The sequence below is a fragment of the Corella eumyota genome, chromosome 4, assembly GCF_963082875.1.
Source record: "Corella eumyota chromosome 4, kaCorEumy4.1, whole genome shotgun sequence".
Lineage (NCBI taxonomy): Eukaryota > Metazoa > Chordata > Ascidiacea > Phlebobranchia > Corellidae > Corella > Corella eumyota.
Window position 1 is genome coordinate 279,204 of NC_137493.1, and position 25,541 is coordinate 304,744.

A 25,541-nucleotide genomic window follows, 5' to 3' on the forward strand; every position below is an offset into this window, starting at 1 on the left:
TTTAGGTCCAAGTATGGGTTTAGGTAGTATTTAACATTGCTGGATATTTAAACATGATCTTATAAGCATCGTTACAAATAAAACACAATATTGCTGAATAACTAGGAATTTTAATCGCTTCTACAAATTGTTTGACAAGCGGTGAAGAATTAATATTTGCATAACATACAAGCACTTAAAAGCACATCTACAATAACTACACAAGACTCAAGTTAACATACAACAATGGTGACAAGTCAAATAATGTCCTGGGTCCAAATAATAGAAAAGATTCAAAATTTCATTAAAATATTATTTGCACTAATTGACATACATCTTTAAAATTTATTTTAACTGGTCGAATACATGACAAGAAAAAGTTTAAAGCCATGCCCTTTATGCCTCTATTGTAGCACATATAAAGCAATAAATATAAAGTTAAATGTTTTTATAGGTTAATAAGATACAAGTAAAATAATGTTTAATATTGTCATTTATGCAAAAGTTTTATAATATAATAAATTTTCTGCCAACATTTAATATATATAGAAAATAACAACATTAAAACCTAAAGATACTAAAAACTACACAAAACTACATATTAGTAAAGCACATGCACACTTCCTCATTAAAATGCATTTTTTAACAATGGAATTAATCTTTAACTTAAATAAACAAACAGTTCATTAGAAGTAAATTATTCCCAATATTTCCACAAAATCAAATATAGTAAAAATTAGCACTTATCTGAGCACATTGTTTACAACACAGAAATACTAAAGACCAAATAATGAATGAAAATTACTATTTAAAATAAAACTGTAAAATGAATTAATAAAAACTAAAATTATCACTTATACAATAAAAAGCATGTTGTACACAACGCAGAAATATTGAAGACCAAATAATGAATGAAAATAACTTTAAAAATAGCTCTTCTAACTTTTCCATTTTCTTACAATTTACTTTTTTGCACAGAAAAGTTTTTTTTTAAACAAAATGAACAAAGTTTCCATGATTTCAGGATCACAACCTAGTTAAATATAAGTGGGTGTAATCTTGATAAAATCTAATTTAATTGTTGAGTAAAATTATCAACATTTTTTAATATAACTTGAACAAATACTTAAAAACTATATAAAATCACTAATATGTATGGAAAGGTGAAACTCACATTTATGTTGCTTCAGTTACTTTATAACTGAAAGATGGTTGATTAAATCCAACTAAATAAAACAAATTGACAGATAAAAGAAAAGTAAAAATTTAACAATAAAATATATTTTTGTCGTTAATATCATTAATATGGAATTAATATCATGTTTTAGAGGTTTAAAATATTGTGTTTTAGGGGTTTAAAATATTGTGTTTTAGGGGTTTAAAATATTGTGTTTTGGGGGCTTAAAATATTGTGTTTTAGAGGTTTAAAATATTGTGTTTTAGGGGTTTAAAATATTGTGTTTTAGGGGTTTAAAATATTGTGTTTTAGAGGTTTAAAATATTGTGTTTTAGAGGTTTAAAATATTGTGTTTTGGGAGTTTAAAATATCATGTTTTAGAGGTTTAAAATATTGTGTTTTAGGGGTTTAAAATATTGTGTTTTAGAGGTTTAAAATATTGTGTTTTAGGGGTTTAAAATATTGTGTTTTAGGGGCTTAAAATATTGTGTTTTAGAGGTTTAAAATATTGTGTTTTAGGGGTTTAAAATATTGTGTTTTAGGGGTTTAAAATATTGTGTTTTAGAGGTTTAAAATATTGTGTTTTAGAGGTTTAAAATATTGTGTTTTGGGGGTTTAAAATATTGTGTTTTAGGGATTTAAAATATTGTGTTTTAGAGGTTTAAAATATTGTGTTTTGGGGGTTTAAAATATTGTGTTTTAGGGGTTTAAAATATCGTGTTTTAGAGGTTTAAAATATTGTGTTTTAGAGGTTTAAAATATTGTGTTTTAGGGGTTTAAAATATTGTGTTTTAGGAGTTTAAAATATTGTGTTTTAGGGGTTTAAAATATTGTGTTTTAGGGGTTTAAAATATTGTGTTTTGGGGGCTTAAAATATTGTGTTTTAGAGGTTTAAAATAACGTTTTTGGGGTTTAAAATATTGTGTTTTAGAGGTTTAAAATAACGTTTTTGGGGTTTAAAATATTGTATTTTAGGGGTTTAAAATATTGTGTTGTAGGGGTTTAAAATAACGTTCATCGGGGGTTTGTATTTGTGTTTAAATTTTAAAGTTATTCTTTTTGCCTAGTAAAATGTAAATGTACGTATTAAAAAAATATCAACAATCTAAAAAAATAAAATTTGAAAAATAGAATGTTACAAAACAAAATATTTAATAACCAATCTATAAAAATAAAAGGTAGTCTTAAAAGTGTTAAAAACCTCTTTTATTAAAAGTTAGTTTTAGTTTATTCTTGTAAAGAGATTTAAATATAGTAAATATGTTTGTCCTATAGTAAATATGTTTAAATAATGTTGTATAGTAAACAAAACTTACAGTTCCATATTTGGAACTTTTTTGCTTGCTTTCCTCAATAGTTGTTCCCCATCCTCAGTAAAACCACAATCCATTACATCTAAGTATTGAATGTTGTGGAGACATGATGAGAAAGCAACAGCACACTCATCTCCAAGATTGTTGTGGCTAATATTCAACTCTTTCATCTAAAACATTTAAACTTTAATTAAAATTTATCATTAGCACACCAATAGTTTAAATAAAGTTTTATTGTTAAATTATAATTTGCTTTTTATTAACTTAAAAAATATAAATGTTTAAAATTAAATTTGTTTCATATAACTTTAAAAAATAATTATTGTTAAATTTAAACATTTTCTAAAGATTTAAATTGTTCTTGTGGTTAGGTTACATGTTGCATTTATTAATTTTTAAAACTTTTAATTTTCAAATAATTTGATTCTGGAAAAATACTAAAACTTATTTTAGTAAACATTAATAGAATGGATTGTAACTTAACAATGGAGCATTGTTAAAGTTAATGGGCATTGTGACTGTTTAACTTTTTTTACAAAATTATAAATTTAATAAAAATTAAAGTTTTGTTTAAACAAATCAATTTTAATATCAAATGTTTAACTTTATCTTAAACAAAATTTATATTTTACTTAATTTAAAAATTACTCTAATTCAAATAATTAATTTAAAACAACTATTAATCCGATAATTATTGAATCAGTAAATTTAATTGTTGTAGTTAATTTTAGTAAGTGAAGTTAAACTTTAAGTTTAAATAAAATAAATTAAACTACTAATTAACATAAATTACAAATAATATAAATAAAATAAATTCATCGATACTCTTAAGTTATACCGGAAATTTGATAAAAAACATTTTATTAATTTTTAATTATTTCAAAATAGGAAAAATACAAAACTTAATTTAAAAAAAATATTAATAAACTGTAACTTAACAATGACCCATTGTTAAAGTTAATGGGCATTGTGACCGTTTTTACTTCTTGTTAATAAAATTGAAAATAAATTTGTGTTTATATTTTTATAAACTAAATAAAAAAGTTTTGTTGTTACATAAAGTAATTTTAATATTAAATGTTATTTAAATCTAGTGCTTGTTTAAATAATAAATTTAAAAATACCAAGCAATAAAGTAATATACTTACAGTATTCGTTAGTTTTGAACAACCTCTAGCAATGGCCAATCCACCAACTTCTGTGATGTTACAACAACTAATATTAAGTTCCTCAAACTTGTCAATAACCTCACCCAGTAATGTTGCAGTTTCATCTCTAATTCTGTTCTCTGATAAGTCCAACTTTATCTAAAACAAAATTTATATTTTACTTAATTTGAAGATTACTTTAATTAAAATAACTAGGATAAAAAACAGTTTAACAAAACACTTTATAAAAATAATAATAACTAAAATTTTGAAGTAACACAAAAATGACCAATATTTAATTTTTACCAACTTGTTATATATTTAGAATATTTAAACTTAAATTAAAATTTACTTATTATCACACTTATTGTTTTAATAAAATTTTATTGTTAATTAATAAATTTTTTTTAATAAATCAGCCAAAATATTTAAATGTTTAAAACTAAATTTGTTTAATGTCACTAAAATAATGTATTAATTGTTAAATTTGATTATTTTTGTTTATTTTAAGTTTAAAATTCTCCAAAAGTTTATAAAGTAATTTTGTTTTAAATATTTCTTTAAAACTTTCAATTTTTAAATAATTTGATCCTGAGGAAATACAAAAAATATTTTATTTAAATATAATACAATAAATTGTAACTTAACAATGACCCATTGTTAAAGTTAATGGGCATTGTGACTTTTCTACTTCTTGTTATAAAATTGAAAATAAATTTATGTTTATATTTCTATAAACTAAATAAAAAAGTTTTGTTGTTACATAAAGTAATTTTAATAATAAATGTTATTTAAATCTAGTGCTTGTTTAAATAATTAATCTTTAAATACGAAGCAATAAAGTAATATACTCACAGTATTCGTTAGTTTTGAACAAGCTCTAGCAATGGCCAATCCACCAACTTCTGTGATGTTACAACCCCAAATATCAAGTTCCTCAAACTTGTCAATAACCTCACCCAGTAATGTTGCAGCTTCATCACTAATTTTGTTCCATGATAAGTCCAACTTTATCTAAAACAAAATTTATATTTTACTTAATTTAAAGATTACTTTAATTTAATTACCTAAGAAAAAGTTTTAAAAAATATATTCTTTATAAAATAGTATTATGAGCATTTTGAATTAAAATAATAATTACCAACATTTTAATTCTTATTTAAAGCTAGTTTAAATAAATTTAAAATTTAGTTTTGATAACTTTAAGTAATTTAAGCCCAGATATTTATATAACAATAATTTGCAATTAACCCAGTGAGTACAAAAATACTTAAGGGTAATAATAAAACCTCAGCAATAATATGGGGGTAAATATTATTTTAACCCAATGTTTTAGTTTATGAAACAAATTATTTTAAGCTTTGTTTGGATCAATATTTTATGAGAGTTTTTATGTGAAACAAATTTAAAGTTAACATCGATTTCTGTTTTCTTTGTTATAATTGTAAATAATAAACTTGTTACGTAAACCTAAAATGCTTGTGTAGTTTTGTAACCTACCTTTATAGTAATATAAAGCTGCCCATTTTAAGAAGGCATACTAAATACTAAAAGTTTAAGTTTTTACATTATTTTTTATTTATTATTAATTTATTTTGTATTCAGGTAAAGAATGTTAAGTTTTGCTTTCAAAAATTAATTAAATCTTTTATTTATTGAATAACGTAATTTAGAGAAAGTACAAAATGGGGAATTGTATCTCAACAATGAACCATTGTTAAACAATATGAGCATTGTTATCAATTTACTTCTTACAAAATTGCAAATTACTAATTCAAACAAAAAGTTTTATTATAACTACAGAATTATTAAAATAATATTGAATACAAATCTATAAATTTTGGTGATTTTATCTACTTTAGTAAATAAATTTCCTGTTTAAATTTAACCTGGAAATCATATCCAAAATAACAATAATGTTTTTGCTTACCTTCACTTTTAAACCTTTAAAGATACTAGGCAGTTGAGATATGTCATTTCTACCAAACTTCATCCTTAAAGAAAGAGGTTTGGTCAGTTGTTCAAACAAGTAGCCAAGATGGATGTAGTCACTCGGCAACAAAGATTTCTCAAACCAAAGTTTCAAATGATCAGGTAGAAGACTTACAACAGACTGGTTGAGGTCATCGTCGTTGGATTCATACAAATAACTGCTAAGTTCAATAATAGTTGATGAAAAATTAACATTTTTACACAAATCTTTAGCATATGTTTCTAGAACAGCTCGTTTCTTATCATAAGCTGTTGAAGAACCAGATTGAAATTCAGACAAATCCTTGGAACTGTAAAACCCAAACAGAAATTTTGTGACTACTTCCCATCGACTAGTGGAAAACTGTGGAACACATTCTTGAAATTCATCTAGACTTGCCCATAAAAATAAATACATGGCAGCAAACAGTTCTTGCCAGGTGAGATGACTAAAGTTGCTTCGCTTGTCTCCTTCTAATATCTTGACTTTCATGTTTGACGAATCATAAACAAAAGTGTCAAGAAATGTTTTAAGCATTTCTTTTGTAATTCCAGCCTTTTTAATGTCTTTTTGATCAAAACAAATTTTTTTCTTTTTAAACCCATTCCATGCAAGAAAAGCTAGACCTTTAAATTCGTTCTCAAGAATGTCTGTGTTGTCAGGAAAATGATCTGACCTCATATAATGCAATAAAGAAGCAAGCATAACATTTGTCATAGTTTTTAGATTAACTTCAGAGCCAGACAAAATTGCTTGATTAATGCAGTGCATGGATAGAATGCAGTTGACAGGAACATAATTGTAAGCATCAATATCTGGATGATCTTGTAAGTAGGTTAAGACTTTAGGTGAATTTTCCCCACATATTTGCACGCAAATGTTTTCTTGTGCTTCCTTATTGAAACCAAGTAGTTTTAACACTAAGATAGGTCTGCAAGAAGGATGCCACTCATACATTTGCCTTGGTCGAGAAGTGATAAACTTATAAGCATTAGGAAATAACTTTCCAGTAAAAATGTTTTTTAGAAAATCTTCAGCAGAGCCATTTCTAGATACCAAGTTTTTGGGTGCTTTCCCTAAAGTAGTACTATCAGCCTCATCCAGTCCATCAAAGATGAGGATAGTGTCAGAACTGTTTTTAATGCAATTAAATGATTCTACATCAGTAGACTCTGGTTGATTCCAATCTATAGATGAATTTGCAACAAGAAACCTGAAAATTGACATTTTTTTTTTTTTCAATTTTAATAAAAGTTGATTTACCAGTCCCTGCGTGCCCAACAAGTGCCATGACTTTAGAATGTATTTTAATAAAGTCTCTTTTTTTCTTGTCCAATTCAAGTCGTTCAGCTATATTTCTTGGCTCTTTGTTGAATTTTCGTTCAGCTGCTGCTTCAGCATTTCTTTTTGCTAATTCAAATACCTCATTCACTTTAATCTTTGTACCAGAGTGTTTGCCAGGTTGAGTTAACTTGGACATTCTTTCAAATTGTTCTTTTCTGGTATGAAAGTGATCAACTGAATCTAAATCTTTAACATCAGTGGAAGAATATTGAGCAAGTTCTAACTCAACAAATTCTAATTGTTTGTCTAACTGGACAGGAGAGCAGAATTCATGGGCAAAACTTTTAGCTTGCTCAAAACACTTTGTGGAAAGTTGTTCACATAAAGAATTATCTAAAATAATAAAGTCTCAAATTATTATTTGTTTTTTATATTTAATAAAATATTTATTATCAACAGCACATATATTAATGCAAAAATATATTTTTTTAATATTTTTTTAAATAAAAAATTGTAAAACCTAACTAATATTAATATAATGGAATTATATAACAGGTAATAAATGTCATTTTTTGTGGTTAAGAGCGCTACAGCATGAGATCATTGGGAATCGAACCCAGGATCTGGTGTATGTTGAAAAATAGGTTTATTTGTTGAAAAAAATTTTTTAGTAGTGCTGATTTTTTGTCAGCATAGCAGGAAGGTAATTATGTCACTATTACTATGTAACAAATAGCGTAAGCTGGCAACCATAAAAGTTAATTGCTGTGTAACAATAACTTTAAAAAATAAGTCAACTGATAAAAAAAGATGTCAACAACACAATAATTTATCACTCTATATAACACATTTAATAATGCATATATCCAATATTTATTTGTTGAAAAATAGGCATAGATAATATTTAGTGACACAAGATATTAACAAATAACTTGAGTAGAATCGCTCGTTGATACAGCAGCCTGCGAGACAGTTTGCAAGATGCAAAACTCCCGCAAAAAAAATTTTTCAAATTCTTGTTGTTTCGAGTATGAATTGCTAGGTCGCATAAACCAGAGTATGGTTTGACTAGCAACCATATATAATAACCAGTATTATTCTTGTTCTTTCATTGTTATTCTTTATGGCCCAAGGCGCTGTAAATTATAAGCATTTGAATAGTGTGCTCCTAAAGCAAAACAACTTAACTGAAGATAGAGATCAGAAAAAAGTGCGACAAGCAAAACCCAAAACCAATAAGAGTTCGGAGCAGTTTAAACCAAAAAACTTGAAAAGGGGTTTTAAACCTTAAAGTAAAAAACAATTTGTGGCAGCAAGTGTTTCTTTATTTGAAATTCTGTTTAAACTTGCAACACTAGACTTAATAGGGCTGATACACCCGTCTAGTTACAAGGAACACAAGTACATCTTGACACTTGAAGATTACGCAACATGGTACTCAGGAGAGTTGTTGATTAAAATCCACAGAAAGAGTTCCTGAAGCTTAGTGTAGACTTGACATACCTAAAGAGTTATTAAGTGACATGGAAACCAAAGTTTTTTCGAAATGCATGAAGAAACAGAATCCTTATCATTCCATAAGCCATAACCTTTGGGGAGATTTAATGGTTCGGTAAAGTCCATGCTAAAGCGACTTTGTTGTAGAAGTCAAACAAATGGCATCGTTAAATTTTACACATTACCTTTCGCATTTCAGGAGGTGCTGCAAGAGTTTACCGGGTTTTATCGTTTGAGCAGCTGTATGAAAGAAAGGTGCGGGGGCCAATGCACATCTTAAAAGAAGATGTGGACCCACACTGTTTTAGAGCTGGAAGTTAGGAACAAGAAAGGCCATAAAGAATGCGCTACAAAAATACTTTGATTGCGAAACAAAACAACAATTTGTGAATTGGTTCTGGTGTTGTTACCTACATTAATAAATTATTGAATCAAAGTTTTTAGGTAGTTAGGAAAGTTGGTAGTAGTGATTATAAACTGGACATCAATGAATAAAACAAAATTATTTCAGGTAAATTTGCCTTAAAATATCTAAACAGAAAAGATGCTTTTAAAGTAGACGATTGGCAAAGTGTCGTGGCTAATTTCACTGCCATAGAACAATATAGAAACAAAATGAACTATAATAGCCTGTTGTTGAAGAACAGTTACCAGAGTTAAAAGCAACAAAGTGTGATAACGGGGTACAATGAACTGTGTTAAGCACAAAATAAAATTGATTTTGGATCCAGTCTAAACCTTGTTCAATACTAAATGGGTTTTGATTTAAATTAAAGCTGATTTGAGTTTAATTTAGAGATCTAAATTGCCATTTGAGATGCTAGTAGTGATCATAAAAAAAGAAAGAAACGAATCCGACTTGTAAAAACTTAAGAAAATTAAATAAAGTGACAATGTTTGATCCTGAATCTATGGTGACAGCGGAGAAAATATTTCAAGAATTCATGAAGATAAATATTTAATGAAATTGGATATAACAAATGGTTACTGGCAAGTACCATTGCAAATAAAATATATTAACAAGACAACCAGCTCATTGTGATGCCTGAAGACACCATTTGGGAAGCTAATTTTAGATGCAACCTTTGTCCAAAGTGCCAGGCCTATGCTAATGAGGTTAGAAAATGTTGAAAGTTTTTTTAGATGACAAATGTACAAACAAATTAAGTAAAAATCATGCAGGGGTGCTAAAGAAACTGTTTTAGTGTTTAAGCCAAGCCATCGTCAACTTTCTAGAACACAGAATTTATGTGCAAACTAATATTAAAACCTACTGACCGTTTGTGCTACAAACAAATGAGGTGCAATGTTACTTTATGAAGAGCAGCATTTTTCTGTCAGTTTTGCAAGCAAAACTTGCAATCGCTGAGACTAAATATTCGACGATTGAACGGGATTGTTTAGACATGATTTTGTGCATTTTTATTAAGCATGCTTAATTAATTAACAACCATGTTATCAGATGGGCAAAGTTTTTACAGAGTAAACATATTAAGTACAGTATATAAAGGGTTCCGTTATTGTTGGAAGAGATTACATAAAGCTTTTTTTTATTAATTATATTTTCGTGTAAATATCAGTTTGTGTTGTTGCTCAAAATCTTAAAATATTAAACTAACTTACGGTCCCAAATATTTATTTTTAAACATGACATATGCGTGATAATGTTAAATAAAAGTTATGATTATTTTGTAAATTTACCTTCATTTTGTCTTCTTCTTGGTTCTGGATTAATCTCATGTGAAACTGAAGTTTGTATTTCTTCAAATTGTTCCTTTAACTAAAAAATATAATTTAATAAATACCATAAACAATATTAATCTTGGTCCTTCAAGGTTCATCGAATAACATTTTATTGACAACTTTAAAGTTAAAACCTGATTTGAAGCAGATGATCTCAGCTGTACATTTTCATTTGAAGTGGAACCTTTAATGTAATAAAATCAAGTTAAAATACAGTGCTATGTCATATTAAAGATGTCAAAGTATAAGCTCATACAATAATAAATTTGTTTGGATAATTGCTTAAACTTACGCTCATTCTGCTTTCTTCTTGGTACTGGAAACTCTTTTTTGTAAGTTTTCCCCGGGGTTCGTGATATTTCAGAATATTCCTTTAAAACAATAATGATTTAAAAGTTAATTTAATTTATTATTGAAATTAATTATTTAAAAATATTCAACTTTATAAATTCAAAGTTTAAATATTTAAACAATCTTTAAACTCCATCCTTTAACATAAATATAACAACATTTTATTAATAAATTTAAAGTTAAAACCTGATTTGAAGCAAAGGATCTCGGCTGTACATTTTCACTAAAAGTGGAACCTATAATTTAAATGCTTAAATTAATATGGCGTTAATTTTTAAAATCAAGCTCTAAGTACAACAAAAGAAATTAAACAAACTAAATGCTGATGCCTTGATTGCTTGTGCTTTAATGACCAAAGTGTTATTTACTTAAAATATATTTAACAATATTATTTAACATAGCATGCATAAGTTGTATATGTCATATAATTCACTTGTTTTCTGTAACAGGGGACCTTTGGCCAATGTTAAAATCAATCATAAGCAAATTTAAGTTTATACTCAGTCATTTTTGCCTTAAAACAGTTTTTATCATTATTTTAAATTATCATATTTATGGGCTTTAGAGTAATGGGGTTCAAAGTTAAATGGACATAACTTTAGATTGGATAATAATTATTAAGTTTAATGTGAATGTCATTTATTTATGTTATATTTCTATTTGAATAAAGAAACTCAAATAATAATATTTTAAATTTGTAGCTGGTGTGATTGACTGTTTTTTTTACACTATTTGATTAATTTCAACTTTCTTAATAGTGGCAAACACATTGGGTTATAAGAGGTTGTGGTTTTTTGTTATTTAATCCCTTTAACAGTTACAATTTAAAACATTTTATTTTTACTAGTAAAAGAATATTTGTTGATGCGTTGTGTTATATATATTCTGATAAAAGTAAAAAAGTAGAGAACTGCCAAGTCAGTTTTTTAGTGGTGTGCATACTGTGTTGGCAAGCTTAGGTTGTGTTGTTTAACTACGTTATTAAAATTGTATTTTTAAGGTGATAAATTTTAATGTTGTTTTTCCATAAATCCATACTTTAAATAAAAAAAAAGTTTTATAAAGAAACTTCTAATTGTCGAACATAGAATATATAATTATAGACCGTTGTTATCTATTACAGCGATAACATGTTTCCACCTTTACTTGTTTGTTATCTTTATTTTAAGTAAGTTTTGTAACTTTTACGTAAGTGGCTACTGTGTTATATTTTATATTTTGTGATTTTAATTCTATTTAAAAAGGTTGGCAGCGTGGTGTAGTGGTCAGAACATTTCCTACCGTACATAAGGTTCTAGGTTTAATCCCTAAGGCTTCCATGCTGTGGCGCCCTTAAGTAAGTCATCATAAATAATACAAACTTCTACTACGCCTCAAAAAAGCAATCAGCAGATAAATTATTAGGCAATTATAACCAATATTATTTCTCTATTAACTCGTGACTAGGTTGGAGTAACTGATGCTACTCTCTGTTTCGGTTATGAAGTCAACCTTCCCACATCAACATTAAAGATATATACAAAAGAAAAATTGTTATTGTAAAATATATGCATTGAATTGATATGTTACAGTATTGCTTGTAGCATCTTATTTAAAAACTTTTTGACATGGAAACAGTAGAAATCAAACACAGGACTTTATGACGTCATACCAGTGGTTATATTATTAGGTGTTGTTGCCTAAGGTCTTAGGTTTAATTCCATCTACATCTATCTTAAAGTGTTATTTTGTTGGTGACAAACTTAGTCACTTTTGCTATTACTAAATACATAAGCAGATTGAAATTACCAAACTTAATAAAGACATTTACATTCAATGCAAGATTGGACTGTGGAGTCAGTCTACTTATATCAAAGATAAACATATACCAAAAACACTTCCATATTATAAACAAGAAATTTACCTTCATTTTGTCTTCTTCTTGGTTCTGGATCAACCTCATGTGGATCTGGAGTTTGTGATTCTTCAGGTTGTTCCTATATAAACAGTAAAATTGTGGTTATGTAACTACAAAGACTTTTTAATGATTACCAGTTATATTTATTATTCAAACTAAGTCCAAAATTTTATTAATAATTATAAACAATATTTAAACACTGTTATTTAGTTTAAACATGCTTATATTTATTGACAACTTTAAAGTTAAAACCTGATTTGAAGCAGGGGATCTCGGATGTACATTTTCATTAGAAGTAGACCCTTTTAAAGTAAATAATATTGGATTAAAATAGTGTTTCTTACAGGTGGTATTTTTTTGCAATAATATAATACATCTATATATATATATGGATTTCTAAATTTTGTGCGTTCCATTACGGAATAACTACAATTAATTGTGGCTCAAGTTTTTGCCTATAGCTGGGATATATGTTCTTCTGCGGAATCGGCTTATCACTTTTTTAATGTCTTATGATAGTTAGCCGTAATAAGCAAAACTATATTTTAATTTGCCGCTTTGTTTCTTTCTATTATCTTAAAGAGAACAAGAGAAATGTAAAAAACGATCGCCTGCGCTATTCTTGATCGCATGCACTAAAGTGAATGTAATTTTTCTCTTTAAAATTTCGCACCATTTCTTTTTAATATCACGATAGAGAAGAAAAAATCGCCTGCAAATAAATGCAAAAAAGGAAAATTAAAAATTTGAAATTTTTGACTTAAAAAAAAAAAATGTGGAATGTGCTCTGGTGCAATTTAACGATTTTTAAGTGCGCATTTATTCAATTATGCTAAGTACAGATTGAGTGAACAGTTAAATGAACAAATGGGACTGTCGTTGAACAATTTTATAATTACTTGCATAAAGAATAGTATTAAATAAACGTGAATAAAAGTATACAGTATTTGGGCATAAAACATGTATACATTTTGTATAGTTTTAAGATTTTGTTCTAAGAAAAAAAAATTAAAATCTTTGCTCTAATAAAGCAATTTTATTAACTTTTTTACGCATAGCCTATAGCTTTTAAATCGAACTTGTACATAACAAAAAAAAAAGTTTTACTTCGCCGTTAAATGTTATATTAAATTTGTTATTTAGTTTTTTTGTGTAAATAAAATGCCTTACACCAGTGGTTCCCAAACTGTGGTACGCGTACCACCGATGGTATGAGAGAGTCTTTTAGGTGGTACGCGACTAACTTCAGCATACTTATAAATTTGCGAAAATTTTCAACTTTTAAAACTTTCAGTTTAGAGTAATTTGCAATATTGCGTTTTAGTTCCCTTTAACTTAGGTTTTGCACGTTTATGACAGAACACTTTTCTTGTTCACAATAATTAACCGCCAAATGTCAGCCGGTTTAAATGTATGTAGTAATGAACTGATAGCAGCAGTGGAGTAGTGTCGTATGTTTAATGATATTTTAATCATATTGGAATAGTAAATAATACTGGATTAAAATATTGTTTCTTACAGGGGGTATTATATTGCAATAATATAATACATCTATATATATATATGGATTTCTAAATTTTGTGCATTCCATTACGGAATAACTACAATTAATTGTGGCTCGAGTTTTTGCCTATAGCTGGGATATATGTTCTTCTGTGGAATCAGCTTATCACTTTTTTAATGTCTTATGATAGTTAGCAGTAATAAGCAAAACTATATTTTGATTTGCCGCTATGTTTCTTTCTATTATCTTAAAGAGAACGAGAAAAATGTAAAAAACGATCGCCTGCGCTATTCTTGATCGCATGCACTAAAGTGAATGTAATTTTTCTCTTTAAAATTTCGCACCGTTACTTTTTAATATCACGATAGAGAAGAAAAAATTGCCTGCAAATAAATGCAAAAAAGAAAAATTAAAAATTTGAAATTTTTGACTTAAAAAACATGTGGAATGTGCTCTGGTGCAATTTAACGATTTTTAAGTGTGCATTTATTCCATTATGCTAAGTACAGACTGAGTGAACAGTTAAATGAACAAATGGGACTGTCGTTGAACAATTTTATAATTACTTGCATAAAGAATAATATTAAATAAAAGTGAATAAAAGTATACAGTATTTGGGCATAAAACATGTATACATTTTGTATAGTTTTAAGATTTTGTTCTAATAAAAAAAAATTAAGATCTTTGTTCTAATAAAGCAATTTTATAAACTTTTTTACGCATAGCCTATAGCTTTTAAATCGGACTTATGCTTAACAAAAAAAAAGTTTTACATTGCCGTTAAATGTTATCTTAATTTTGTTATTTAGTTTTAATTTAGGTTTCGCACGTTTATGACGTAACACTTTTCTTGTTCACGATAATTAACCGCCAAATGTCAGCTGGTTTAAATGTATGTAGTAATGAACTGATAGCAGCAGTGGAGTAGTGTCGTATGTTTAATGATATTTTAATCATATTGGAATATTGCAATAACTAAATTTTGTTCAATTTAACTATGGGGAACATGTCTAAACGAAAGTACAGTCCAGCCTACATGAAGTACGGGTTCATAGCTATTGGATACAAAAAAGAATCCCTGCCGCAATGTGTAGTTTGCATGAAGACTCTTGCTAATTCAGCTATGGAACCAAGCTTACTTCAACGACATCTTATCACAAATCATCCTGACAAAAAGGATCAAAATGAGAGTTTCTTTCAGCGACTCGGCGAGCATGTGAAGAGACAGCGCTTGGACAAGACTGGCACAATTTACCAGAAAAAGAAGGGCGTTGTCAAGGCATCCTATGAAGTCGCTCTCCTGATAGCCAAAAATCTAAAAGCACATACCATTTGAGAGTCCCTCATAATGCCAGCGGCAAAGATGTTAGTAAAACATGTACTTGGGGAGGAAGCGGCTGCAAAGCCAGAAAGTGTTTCCCTCTCCAACAATACGGTTAAGAATCGAATGGAGGAGATGTCAGTCGATATTGCTGACCAAGTGATTTCAGGAGTGAAAGATTCAAAGTATGGTTTTTCCATTCAACTCGACAGACGTAACAAATAACGCACAGTTACTTGTGCATGTTCGTTATGCACAAGACAATTCTGTAAAAACTGAATTACTGATGAACAAGAAACTCTGCGGTACCACAAAAGGAAAGGATATTTTCGAAGCTTTGGACAATTTTTTCGAACTAAATAAACTGGACTGGGGAAAGTTGATTGGCTGTACAACAGATGGAGCTTCATCAATGTTAGGACATAAATCGGGCTTCAAAGCTCATGTAACAGCTGTGGCACCAAACGTGATTTTTGTTCATTGTTTCATTCATAGATTCGCTCTTTGCGCAAAAGTGCTACCACAGAATATGTTATTATGTTTGAACCGAGTGATTAAACTAGTAAATTTCGTCAAAACATCAGCCTTGAATACTCGCTTGTTTAAACTCTCCCGTGGCAATGCAACAAGGCGCCTGTTTGAACTGCGAGATGAGCTTCTGCAATTCTTCAAGAAGAAGAATCACGATTTTCAAAAGGACCTGGGAAGCAAAGATTTTCTTACTAGGTTGGCATATCTATCGGACATTTTTAAAGTTCTGAACACTTTTAACCTGTCGTTTCAAGGACCCAATTTAACTGTAACAGAGTTCATTTTTAAGTTGGAAGCACTTATTCGTAAGCTGGACCTCTTGACAGAGAATGTTAGCAATCAAAGCTACGGAATGTTTAAATGCCTCACTTCCATTGAGAAAAATCCTGTTAGTGACGTTTTAAAAGAAATTATTGGTCATCTTTCGCAACTAAAGACAGAGCTATTGAATTACTTTCCTGATGTTGCATGTTGTGCTTACTCCATCAACCCATTTTCTACTGATCTGAATGATGTGCCTGTAGGGACCGGTGAACAAGAAGAATTAATAGACTTTCAAACTGATGAGACAGCAAAAATAAAACATGAAGAATGCTGTCCTATTAATTTCTGGTTAAAAATGGCATCATCGTATCCGAACCTAGCACGTCACGCTGTTTACCGGCTATTGATTTTTCCATTCACGTGGGAGTGCGAACAGGGGTTTTCGGCTTTAATGACCATCAAATTGAAAAGCCGAAATCGTCTTGGAACGCAAAAAGAAAAAAAAGAAAAAATGTTTAGACAAAAATAAAAAATCGTTCTTCAACCATAGGCAGAATATATACTATCTATCCACCCACTCGCAGGGGATGTATTTTACCTAAGAATTTTATTGCATCATAGCCATTGGAAGGGTAAATCATTATTTGATGCTTTGAAAATCGTTAACTTTTATAAATGTGATACTTTTCAAGATGTGTGTAGAAAGCTTGGTGTTTTACAGGATGACAATGAGTGGGAAAACTTACTTACTGAAGCAGAACAAACAAATATGTGTACACAAATAAGAGAACTTTTTGTTATGATTTTGTTGTTTTGTAACCCTGCAAACTTTGCAGAACTTTTCAATAAACATTATTTATACTGGATGGACGACTTTCAGAATGGATCAGATCAAATTACTGAAAGTTTTTTAAAAGTTTTGGTCTTGCATGATCTTAAAAAAAGACTTAACAATTATGGAAAGAATTTATATGACTTTGAACTACCAATAATTACTCCGGATGAGCAAGCAAAGGCACACATTTTTAATAACACTATTACAGATTTGCAACTTCCGTTAATTATTCAACAGGAGTTAAGTTACGACTGGGACACACTTATTCGAATTGCGAATAATTGTTCAAATAGCTCACAATCTCTTACTCCAGAACAAAGCAAAATTGTTAGCAAAGTATCACAGTCGCTAAAGAAAAACGAGCCTCTTGCTATTTTTGTTGACGCTAGGAGAGGTGCAGGAAAAACATATATGCTTAATGCTTTGTTGGCAACAGTTCGCACATCTAACAGAGAAGACAAAGGTATAGCATTAGCTGTCGCTTCTAGGCATCGCTGCTACATTGCTTATTGGTGGCCGGACATTTCATTCCAGATTTAAAGCTCCTCTACATTGTAATCAAAATTCAACATCTTGCATTTCAAAACAAAGTTCAACAGCTAAACTAATAAACATGGCAAAGGTTATAATATGGGATGAGGCACCAATGGCAAATAAAAGTTTGCTAGAGGCACTTGATCGCACGTTGCAAGATATACAAATTCTTCCTGTACTTGAACATGAATTACATGCACAAATAATTAACGCCTCATTTAAAAAATCAAAATTATGGCCAAGTATCAGCGTACACCAATTATCAAAAAACATGAGAGTGTTACTTAATAGTAGTAGCAGTGCTTTACTTAAATTTGACGACTGGCTGTTAAGACTAGGTGATGGTAATATAAATTACTTCAAAGACACAGATTATATAGAATTACCCCCTGAGCTTTGCTTTTTAAATGATGATAGTACGAAAACAACAATAAAAAATTCAATGCTTCAACTGATCAAATGGATTTACCCAAATTTTTTAGAACATTGCCATGATCTTAACTGGATAGCAGAAAGATCAATTTTAGCTCCCAAAAACACTGTAGTTGATGAAATAAACTTCGTCGTGTCAAATCTATTTCCTGGCAATATGTTTGTTTGTACAAGTGCAGACAGTACAGAAGAAGTAAATGATTGTACAAGATTTCCAACAGAATATCTTAATTCTTTAAATATAAGTGGACTACCACCACATCAATTACATTTAAAAATAGGTATGCCGGTTATTTTGTTACAAAATCTTAATCCCAAAGACGGTCTATGCAATAGAACAAAACTAATCGTACGGGGAGTTCAAAAAACTTATTTATTAATAGCCAAAATTGCTTCAGGGGAAAATGCTGGTAGAGAGGTTTTAATACCTAGAGTAACATTGCAACCATCAGATCACGATTTTCCTTTTCAATGGAAACGTCGTCGATTCCCAATAAGGGTTGCTTTTGCAATGACTATTAACAAAAGTCAGGGTCAAACATTAAAAAAAGTTGGTATCTGGTTGGAGGAACCAGTTTTTACGCATGGGCAGTTATATGTTGCTGCCTCAAGGGTAGGCAACCCAAATAAAATTAAATTTTCTATTAAAAGCAAATCTGGGTTTCCCCCAACAGCAACACGAAACATTGTGTATCAAGAAATTTAGTAGATTAATGAATTTTTAAACAATTTTGCTGAAAATATTTAAATAAATAAACCTTCAACATGTAAAATACTTTTTAATTGGGCTGTTTGATTTGACACGAATTATTGTAAATAGTGCCTAATTATTTTTTATTTATTTTTTTGCAAATAATAATAATATTTTTTATCCTTTTTTTAGTAAGTAATCAATTAACAAATAATTTACATTCAAAATATTGTTGAATATGGAAGAAATGCTTCAAAGGATTAATCAAACAAAGAATAAGTTAGAACTGGATATAAACAGAGCCATGGTCGCGTTTTTAACAAATAAAAACGAAACAGGCGTACAAATTTCAAACAAAATTTTGCAAACCGGTATGGAAGATTTGAAACAATTAAAAGATTTATAGCATCTCAGCATAAGCAAAATCAAGCCATCATCACTAAATTAAATAAAGAATTAAAAAATTTAAATAAAAATAAGAAGAAAATGAAAATAGATATTAAAGACAAAGATGAAAACTTGCTGGTACTTTCTCAGCAAATTCAATGTCGGAAGAACTTTTAGGGGATCTAACCCCGGAAATTTCGGATGCCTGATTAAAATACTTTTATTTATGATAAGTGGTGTCTATTTGAATTATTTTTTTATAAAGAATTGCCCCTTTAGTTTCGTTTTAACTGTATCTCATTTAAATTGTAATCGGTTTTAACCGAGCTTTTTTAAAACAAAATCTTTTTTTAGTACTTTCGGGTTTAAATAGTTACTTAAATAAAGATGGCAAAAACCTCATTTTTTAAACATTTAAATTTATTTAAAGCAGACTTTTACCAGTTGAAAGCAGGCCACGTTCAATAATTGACGACTTGTGCGTTAAATTTAAATAAGGGCAAATTTATTTTTAATCAAATTTTATAAAAAAAATATTATTAGTATATAAGGGGGACTGATAAGAGCAATTTTCCAAAAAGAATATTTTATATAGGCCAAGGTAAAATTGGACTGGTCTTAGAAGATAACTGTACAACATAAGTGCCACACGAAGTGTGGCGGGTCCACTAGTTTAATATACATAAAGATCCCAATAATCTGTTAATCGTTAATTAACAAAGTTAACTTTGAAAATCGATATTAAACTTATTAATCTCCGTTGCATTACGCTTATTTTAATATAAGTTTATTAATCTAATTTTTTTACTAGTAAACCATGCTAAGATAGGGGAGGAATGTATGAAAAATATCGTCGTTTATCGGGTTTAAACATTGCCATTTTTTAAACAATCCAACGGTGTATGTAACTGCCAATTGGTTGCTGTTATCTGACCTCCATGCCAGCTTTAAATATTTTTAAACTTATATAAACTAAGGTCTAAATTATTGTATTTTTAAAAATAGGGTTGTTTTTTGTTATCAATAACTAAGCAGTGATAACAAGTTAATATATTGTGTAACAAATAACCATTCAACAAAGTTACTTTTTAGGTTAGCTGTGCCCACCTATAATTACATTAAAACCTGAAAAGTTAGTTTCGAATGGTAATAAATATTTTACAACAACCGACATTTTTTATGTTAATAATAAGATTAGTGACAATTAAACATTTTAATCATTGTTAAAAGTTGACTTTACAGCCTAATTCTACAGTGATTATAAGGAAAAAAAATAAAGCCAGACATCGTAAAAGGAAACAAACTGACTCTAACTGCACATTCTAACAGTCCTGATTGTAAGTATTATTTAATTTTGCATCACAAACAACTTAAATTTCTTGAGTTATTTTTTACCTATCTAAAAGACAGTATAACAGTTAATACCTCGTTTATATTTAAATCATTTTATATTTGCTTAAACTATTATACACAACCCCATTTACATATTTAATGTAGTATTTTGTACATCATTATTATATAAGCCATCATCTTTTAATTCTGATTATTGAATAAATTTATAAAAATCAAACATAATTTAACAATATAAGGTTAATAATTTACTAGCACAGTTTTTTTAACTTTCCTATCAGATCAAAAATGAAATTTTCAGAAAATAATTTTGTATTGTGAAAATAACTTAAAAATACCTGTTTGAGGAAATGTAGAATCGTATATTGAAGCCCCAGGCATGAATGCTCCACCATATTGCTCATGGTGAGTGATGTTTTCATGGTGAGTGATGTTTTGAGTGATCTCGTTTTGATGAAAATCACGAGTTACGTTGACTTGTGTATTAAAGTTTATCACAGCATCTATAATAAAATTAATTTAATATTATTAATAAAATTTGCATTGCTAATATGTTGCATAGAATAATGTTTTGTTAGGTTTATAAATAAAATAGTCTATAAATAGAGGTCTGGTTTTTATAATTAGGCAAACCCAATTATATAAAAATAATAAACAACTTACTTGGAGGCAAATTCCTTGAAATTTCAGCAAAATCGGCGCCAGAAACATTTAAACTAAAAGGTTCTGCTTGCAAGTTCTGTAAAATAAATATAAGAACATTTAATAAACATAACGTTTTAAAATGAGTAAATCAGTAATTTTGATCTCGTAGACATTTGTACTAAAAAACACTGTATTTATGACCGCCTAAATTGTTAAAAAAAATATATAATTTAGAAGGTGATTAAATAAAAGTTTTATATTTTACACAAGTAGTTTTACTGATGTAATATTATATAATACACAACATTATTTACAACCTTTAAAGTTTATAATAAAAAGATGATATTTTTCATGTTTATATGTACACCACTTTTAAAACAATAATTTATTGTACAAGTTGTTTTTAAAAATGATTTAGTTAATGCACAAAGTGTCTTTAAAATTTGAATTTTTCCTCAATTTTTTAAAATTCTAGAAATTTTAAATTAAAGACACTTTTCGACTACAAAATTTAAATAGCTGAATATAAAGTTTATGTATAGTGTAAATGTAAGACTATATTTTATCAATATTAAAATAAAATTTTGCAAAAAATACAATGCATATAAAAGTTTTGATCGGTTGTTAAAATAAAGAAATATGTAAGTTTTTTAAAAATACAAAGTTTAGATCGGAATAAAAACTAGCACTTTGAAAAAAAAAGGCCCGCTAGCATTACTTAGGTTGACACTAACAAGCGTAGTCTAATAATTTTGCAAGCTAAAAACAATTAGTTGCAAATTTTTGCTGAAAACACCGGTCTTTAATTCTTAAATTTTGATTTTGAGGCGTAAATCAAAGTAAATTTATATATTCTAAAAACCAGCATATATAGATCAAAACTTATTTATAGATTAAACAATTTTTTTTAAAATATTAATAAAATACGGTATTACACTTTGGCTATACGACCCAAACTTCCCGGGTTAAACACTGTCCAAAACTTCTGGTATAGTCAATGGAGGTAATTATTGGACGATTTTGACAAACTTGGCCATAACTTTTTTGTTTTAACTTTAAATCAAATATTTTTTGTTCTCAAGTTAGTGTTATCATTCATTATTAAGAAAAAATACTATTTAAATCTCAATCTACACATGTTTGCCTAAAATTCTAGATTAAAAATGTTCAATAATTACCTACACAAATGGGGTAGTTACTGGACACCGTGGGGGTAATTGTCGACTAATGTTAACAATTGCCACATTTTAAAAAAATTTTGTGATAAAAGGGATCTTTTGGATAATTTTAGGCTTCAGGCAGTCTCGACGCAAACCTTTTGTAGGACTATCAGAATCTTTAAGAAACTGCTTAAGTGCCTTACCCTAGTAAAAATTTCCCTTTTTTAAAGAATTGCCTACATAAATTTTAGTCTTTTTTAGCGTCTTCCATTTCATTGTAGGTTATATACCTGCAGGCTAAACTTTTTATATCATTTAAAGTTAAAGCAAATTTAGCGCCAAAACAAATTTAGCTTTTAATTGTTTGTATTGAACGGTGTTAAATACAGGCTTTACGCCATGTTCTGAGGGAAATGTACCTTCATTACTAAGATAATATTAAACTGTTGATTTTGGTATGTTATATTCTTTGGATAAATTTGTTTGTGTTCCTTTAAAAATTCCTGAATTGCACTTTTTTTAAGCCTTTAGAGGGGGGGTATATATTTTCTTGGCATTTTTATTTTAAATTTATTTCTACCCCAAATTATTAATACACCTTATTGCAAAAACCTAACAAATTAAAATATGTTTATGTTTTTGTAATAAGTGTGACTAAAATTGACTACAAGGCTTATTTTTTGCCTTTAAAAGCAAATAAAATGTGTTCACAAGTGTCCAATAATTACCCCCATTTACAATAATAGGATGGAGGTAAACATTGGACGCATTTTGTATAGACTGTGATGAAGATAGAAGCTTAAATTAGAGCCTTATAGAAACATCAGTGCATTTTTAGATAGTGTTGCCAATCTGAAAATTTAGTAATTTAAAAATTTTGTAAATTTTAACAACTTACTTTTTGCCTTTATTTTCGAAAAAATAAAAATTTTTTGAAATTTCAAAAGTGCGTATTTTTTTTTCAGGCAATTTAGAAATAAAAAAAGTGACATTTATTTAAACCTTATGATATAGACAATGTTCTGGCAAATTATAGGTAAAAAGTGGCAACCCTAAAAATATTTGGAATGTTGTCCACTAATTACCTCCAAATTTTAACTGTCCAATAAATACCTCCATTGACTATATACGATGATCACCACAAGATCAATGTTTATTTAATAGTTTTATGTAAAGAGGTCAAACATTTTTAAGAGGTATTTAGTAGGGATGTGTCGAGGTACTCGTGTACGAGCCTAGGCATTTTTAAAGGCTCGGTTTTTGCTGAGCTTTCACGTTAAATTATCCGAGCAATATCAACTAAATTAATTTTTTTCTTTTCGGTAAATTATAATGCAAATCAAACGCCGTGCAGTGTTATAACTTTTTAAATACAATAGTTTTATAATTCACACTGCGAAAATTCGTCGGTTCACCGATAAATATACTAATATACCAATATCAGTATCTCTATGGTTATAATGTATCACGAGAGATATGACGTTGTTATTCAATTGTTGTCACGCCGCCAACAAGGGTTTTTATTGAAAGACTTTTTAGTACAGCGGGCGCTATTACTAGCCCGCTTCGTAACCGGTTAACTCCTGAACATGTCGAAATACTTACATTTCTTCATGTGAATTTACGTAAGCTTAAGTAAATTTTCGCATTTTAATACAAAGTACAACACTAACCTAAGTTCAGCCTATTTCAATTTTCTTAAAACCAGTAAACTTTGTTCGGCGTTTCACTGCACGTTTTAACGATTTTAAATCGCTTCTTTAAATAAAGCAATATAATCTTAAATTATTTATCTATAGCAAGCTTGCAGCGATATAACATTTAATTCAAATAATTAAAAAAAAACTTGTGAAAAATCGTGTCCACAACAAAAATTTATGTATTTATTTTCGCTATTCAAAAGCTCGTATTGCTCGGCCGAGCTTTTTTTAAATTAAGATGCTCGTATGAGCCGAGCTTTTTACAATTTGGCACATTCCTAGTATTTAGGTTCTAAACCCACTTACTAAATTTCAAGTTTAAACTAAAAAGAATTTTTTTTAAAATAAAATACCTGGGAATTGAAACCTTGCTCTTGATCATTAACATCTGGCTGCTCTGGATCATTAACATCTGGCAACTCTGAATCATTAACATCTGGCAACTCTGAATCATTACCATCTGGCAACTCTGAATCATTAACATCTGGCAACTCTGAATCATTAACATCTGGCAACTCTGAAACATTAACATCTGGCTGCTCTGGATCATTAACATCTGGCAACTCTGAATCATTACCATCTGGCAACTCTGGATCATTAACATCTGGCTGCTCTGGATCATTAACATCTGGCAACTCTGGATCGTTAACATCTGGCAACTCTGGATCATTATTAATTGGCAACTCTGGATTACTGTTGTCTAGCAACTCTGGATCATTTGATTCAACAGTTTCTTCCATGATAAAAGTTTAAAAAATTCGAAAACACAGAAAATCATTTCACTAAAACAAGCAGATGTTTAAAGGGGATTTAAAGTGGATTCCCTAAAAAATAAACAAAAAAGGATTTAGACTACATTACACCACTTTAATATTACATTCATTTTTTTTTAAATTTATCTCCTTGCTTTTTCTGTTATTCTTAAATTATTATAAACATTTATTTTCACTTATTCCATATATATATGTAAACTTTCACTAGTTAATGTGAAATACATTTTAAAAGGCCATTCTGAGACAGTCTTTCTTTAGGTAGGTTTATTTTGGTTAGTCCCTTTATAACAACCAATTTACTTTCCTACTAGAGCCATACTGGGTTATATGAAATGTAGTTATTTTTTTTATTTTTTTTTTACACTGTAACTACTACCAACAGCAATAGAATTTTATTTTTATTGTATGTAAACTGTGTCAAAATTCTCCTTTTTTCCAGACACTTTTGTTTTTTTTGGTTTGTCAGGGAGACCAGAAGATTTAGCAATAATTTCAGCCTGCAAAAAACTAAAATTTCCATGTTTAATGTCAGCGTAAAAAAATAAAAGTATATACTATTTATATATGAGTGTTAGTTTTTAGAATGTTAGTTTTTAGAATGTCTTTTTTTTACAATTTAAATTTTTTTTCCTGATAGACAGGATACAGATATATTAAACTGTGGTGTGTTGTAGCTTATTTTGGATAAATCCACATAAGCTAACTTTAAATTTCATAAACAAAAATTTTTTTGATGTTAATTTAAAATGGAATTGTTATTTATTTGCTGACAAACTTTGACGTATTTTTCCTCCCTATTTTAATAATAAGTTTCGAATGATTTTAACTTTAACTTGTTTATCGAATTTTAACTCTTTTTACCTGGAAACTCTAATCTCATTTTTCTGGTATTAAATTATTTTTTCAACGATTTATATCCGTTTTTATTAAGTGCAAATGTTCGTTTTCAAAAACAGTTAGGCAATTTCGTTCTGCTGAACGGACGCCACTTAATAAATATGGATTTCGACTTAACTTAAATTCAGAGTTTATTTCCGTAAGAATTAGCCGGAA

At 28.6% G+C, this 25,541-nt stretch overlaps 2 protein-coding genes and 1 pseudogene across 2 annotated transcripts; 1 reads left to right on the forward strand and 2 right to left on the reverse strand.

The window, feature by feature from the left end:
• Positions 1 to 144: 144 nt before the first annotated feature.
• Positions 145 to 6,950, reverse strand: LOC145750388 (NACHT, LRR and PYD domains-containing protein 12-like). Its single transcript, XM_082566416.1, has 6 exons — positions 5,548 to 6,950; positions 4,473 to 4,631; positions 3,618 to 3,776; positions 2,473 to 2,639; positions 1,154 to 1,205; positions 145 to 1,012 (listed from the first exon to the last, which is right to left on the reverse strand). Exons 1-5 carry the CDS (start codon positions 6,814 to 6,816, stop codon positions 1,196 to 1,198), a joined length of 1,764 nt encoding a protein of 587 aa, XP_082422542.1. The 5' UTR covers positions 6,817 to 6,950; the 3' UTR covers positions 145 to 1,012; positions 1,154 to 1,195.
• Positions 6,940 to 24,535, reverse strand: LOC145749584 (uncharacterized). The gene is made up of 11 exons (XM_082565386.1): positions 24,069 to 24,535; positions 20,874 to 20,949; positions 20,549 to 20,713; positions 12,614 to 12,663; positions 12,368 to 12,440; positions 10,651 to 10,700; positions 10,406 to 10,484; positions 10,248 to 10,297; positions 10,072 to 10,150; positions 7,022 to 7,266; positions 6,940 to 6,978 (listed from the first exon to the last, which is right to left on the reverse strand). Exons 1-11 carry the CDS (start codon positions 24,453 to 24,455, stop codon positions 6,940 to 6,942), a joined length of 1,293 nt encoding a protein of 430 aa, XP_082421512.1. The 5' UTR covers positions 24,456 to 24,535.
• Positions 14,872 to 15,411, forward strand: LOC145749504 (zinc finger BED domain-containing protein 5-like; annotated as a pseudogene).
• Positions 24,536 to 25,541: the final 1,006 nt, after the last annotated feature.

Bases quoted from the DNA above. Each gene is read 5' to 3' on its own strand.
- LOC145750388 (XM_082566416.1), bottom strand. From the start codon at position 6,816: ATGTCAATTTTCAGGTTTCTTGTTGCAAATTCATCTATAGATTGGAAT. The intron at 4,632-5,547 runs GTAAGCAAAAAC...ATTTTGTTTTAG, and splicing joins TTAAAGGTTTAAAAGTGAAG to ATAAAGTTGGACTTATCATG. The intron at 2,640-3,617 runs GTAAGTATATTA...TAAATGTTTTAG, and splicing joins GTTCAAAACTAACGAATACT to ATGAAAGAGTTGAATATTAG.
- LOC145749584 (XM_082565386.1), bottom strand. From the start codon at position 24,455: ATGGAAGAAACTGTTGAATCAAATGATCCAGAGTTGCTAGACAACAGT. The intron at 20,950-24,068 runs GTATTTTATTTT...TTTATTTTACAG, and splicing joins AGCAAGGTTTCAATTCCCAG to AACTTGCAAGCAGAACCTTT. The intron at 12,441-12,613 runs GTTTTAACTTTA...CTGTTTATATAG, and splicing joins GATCCCCTGCTTCAAATCAG to GAACAACCTGAAGAATCACA.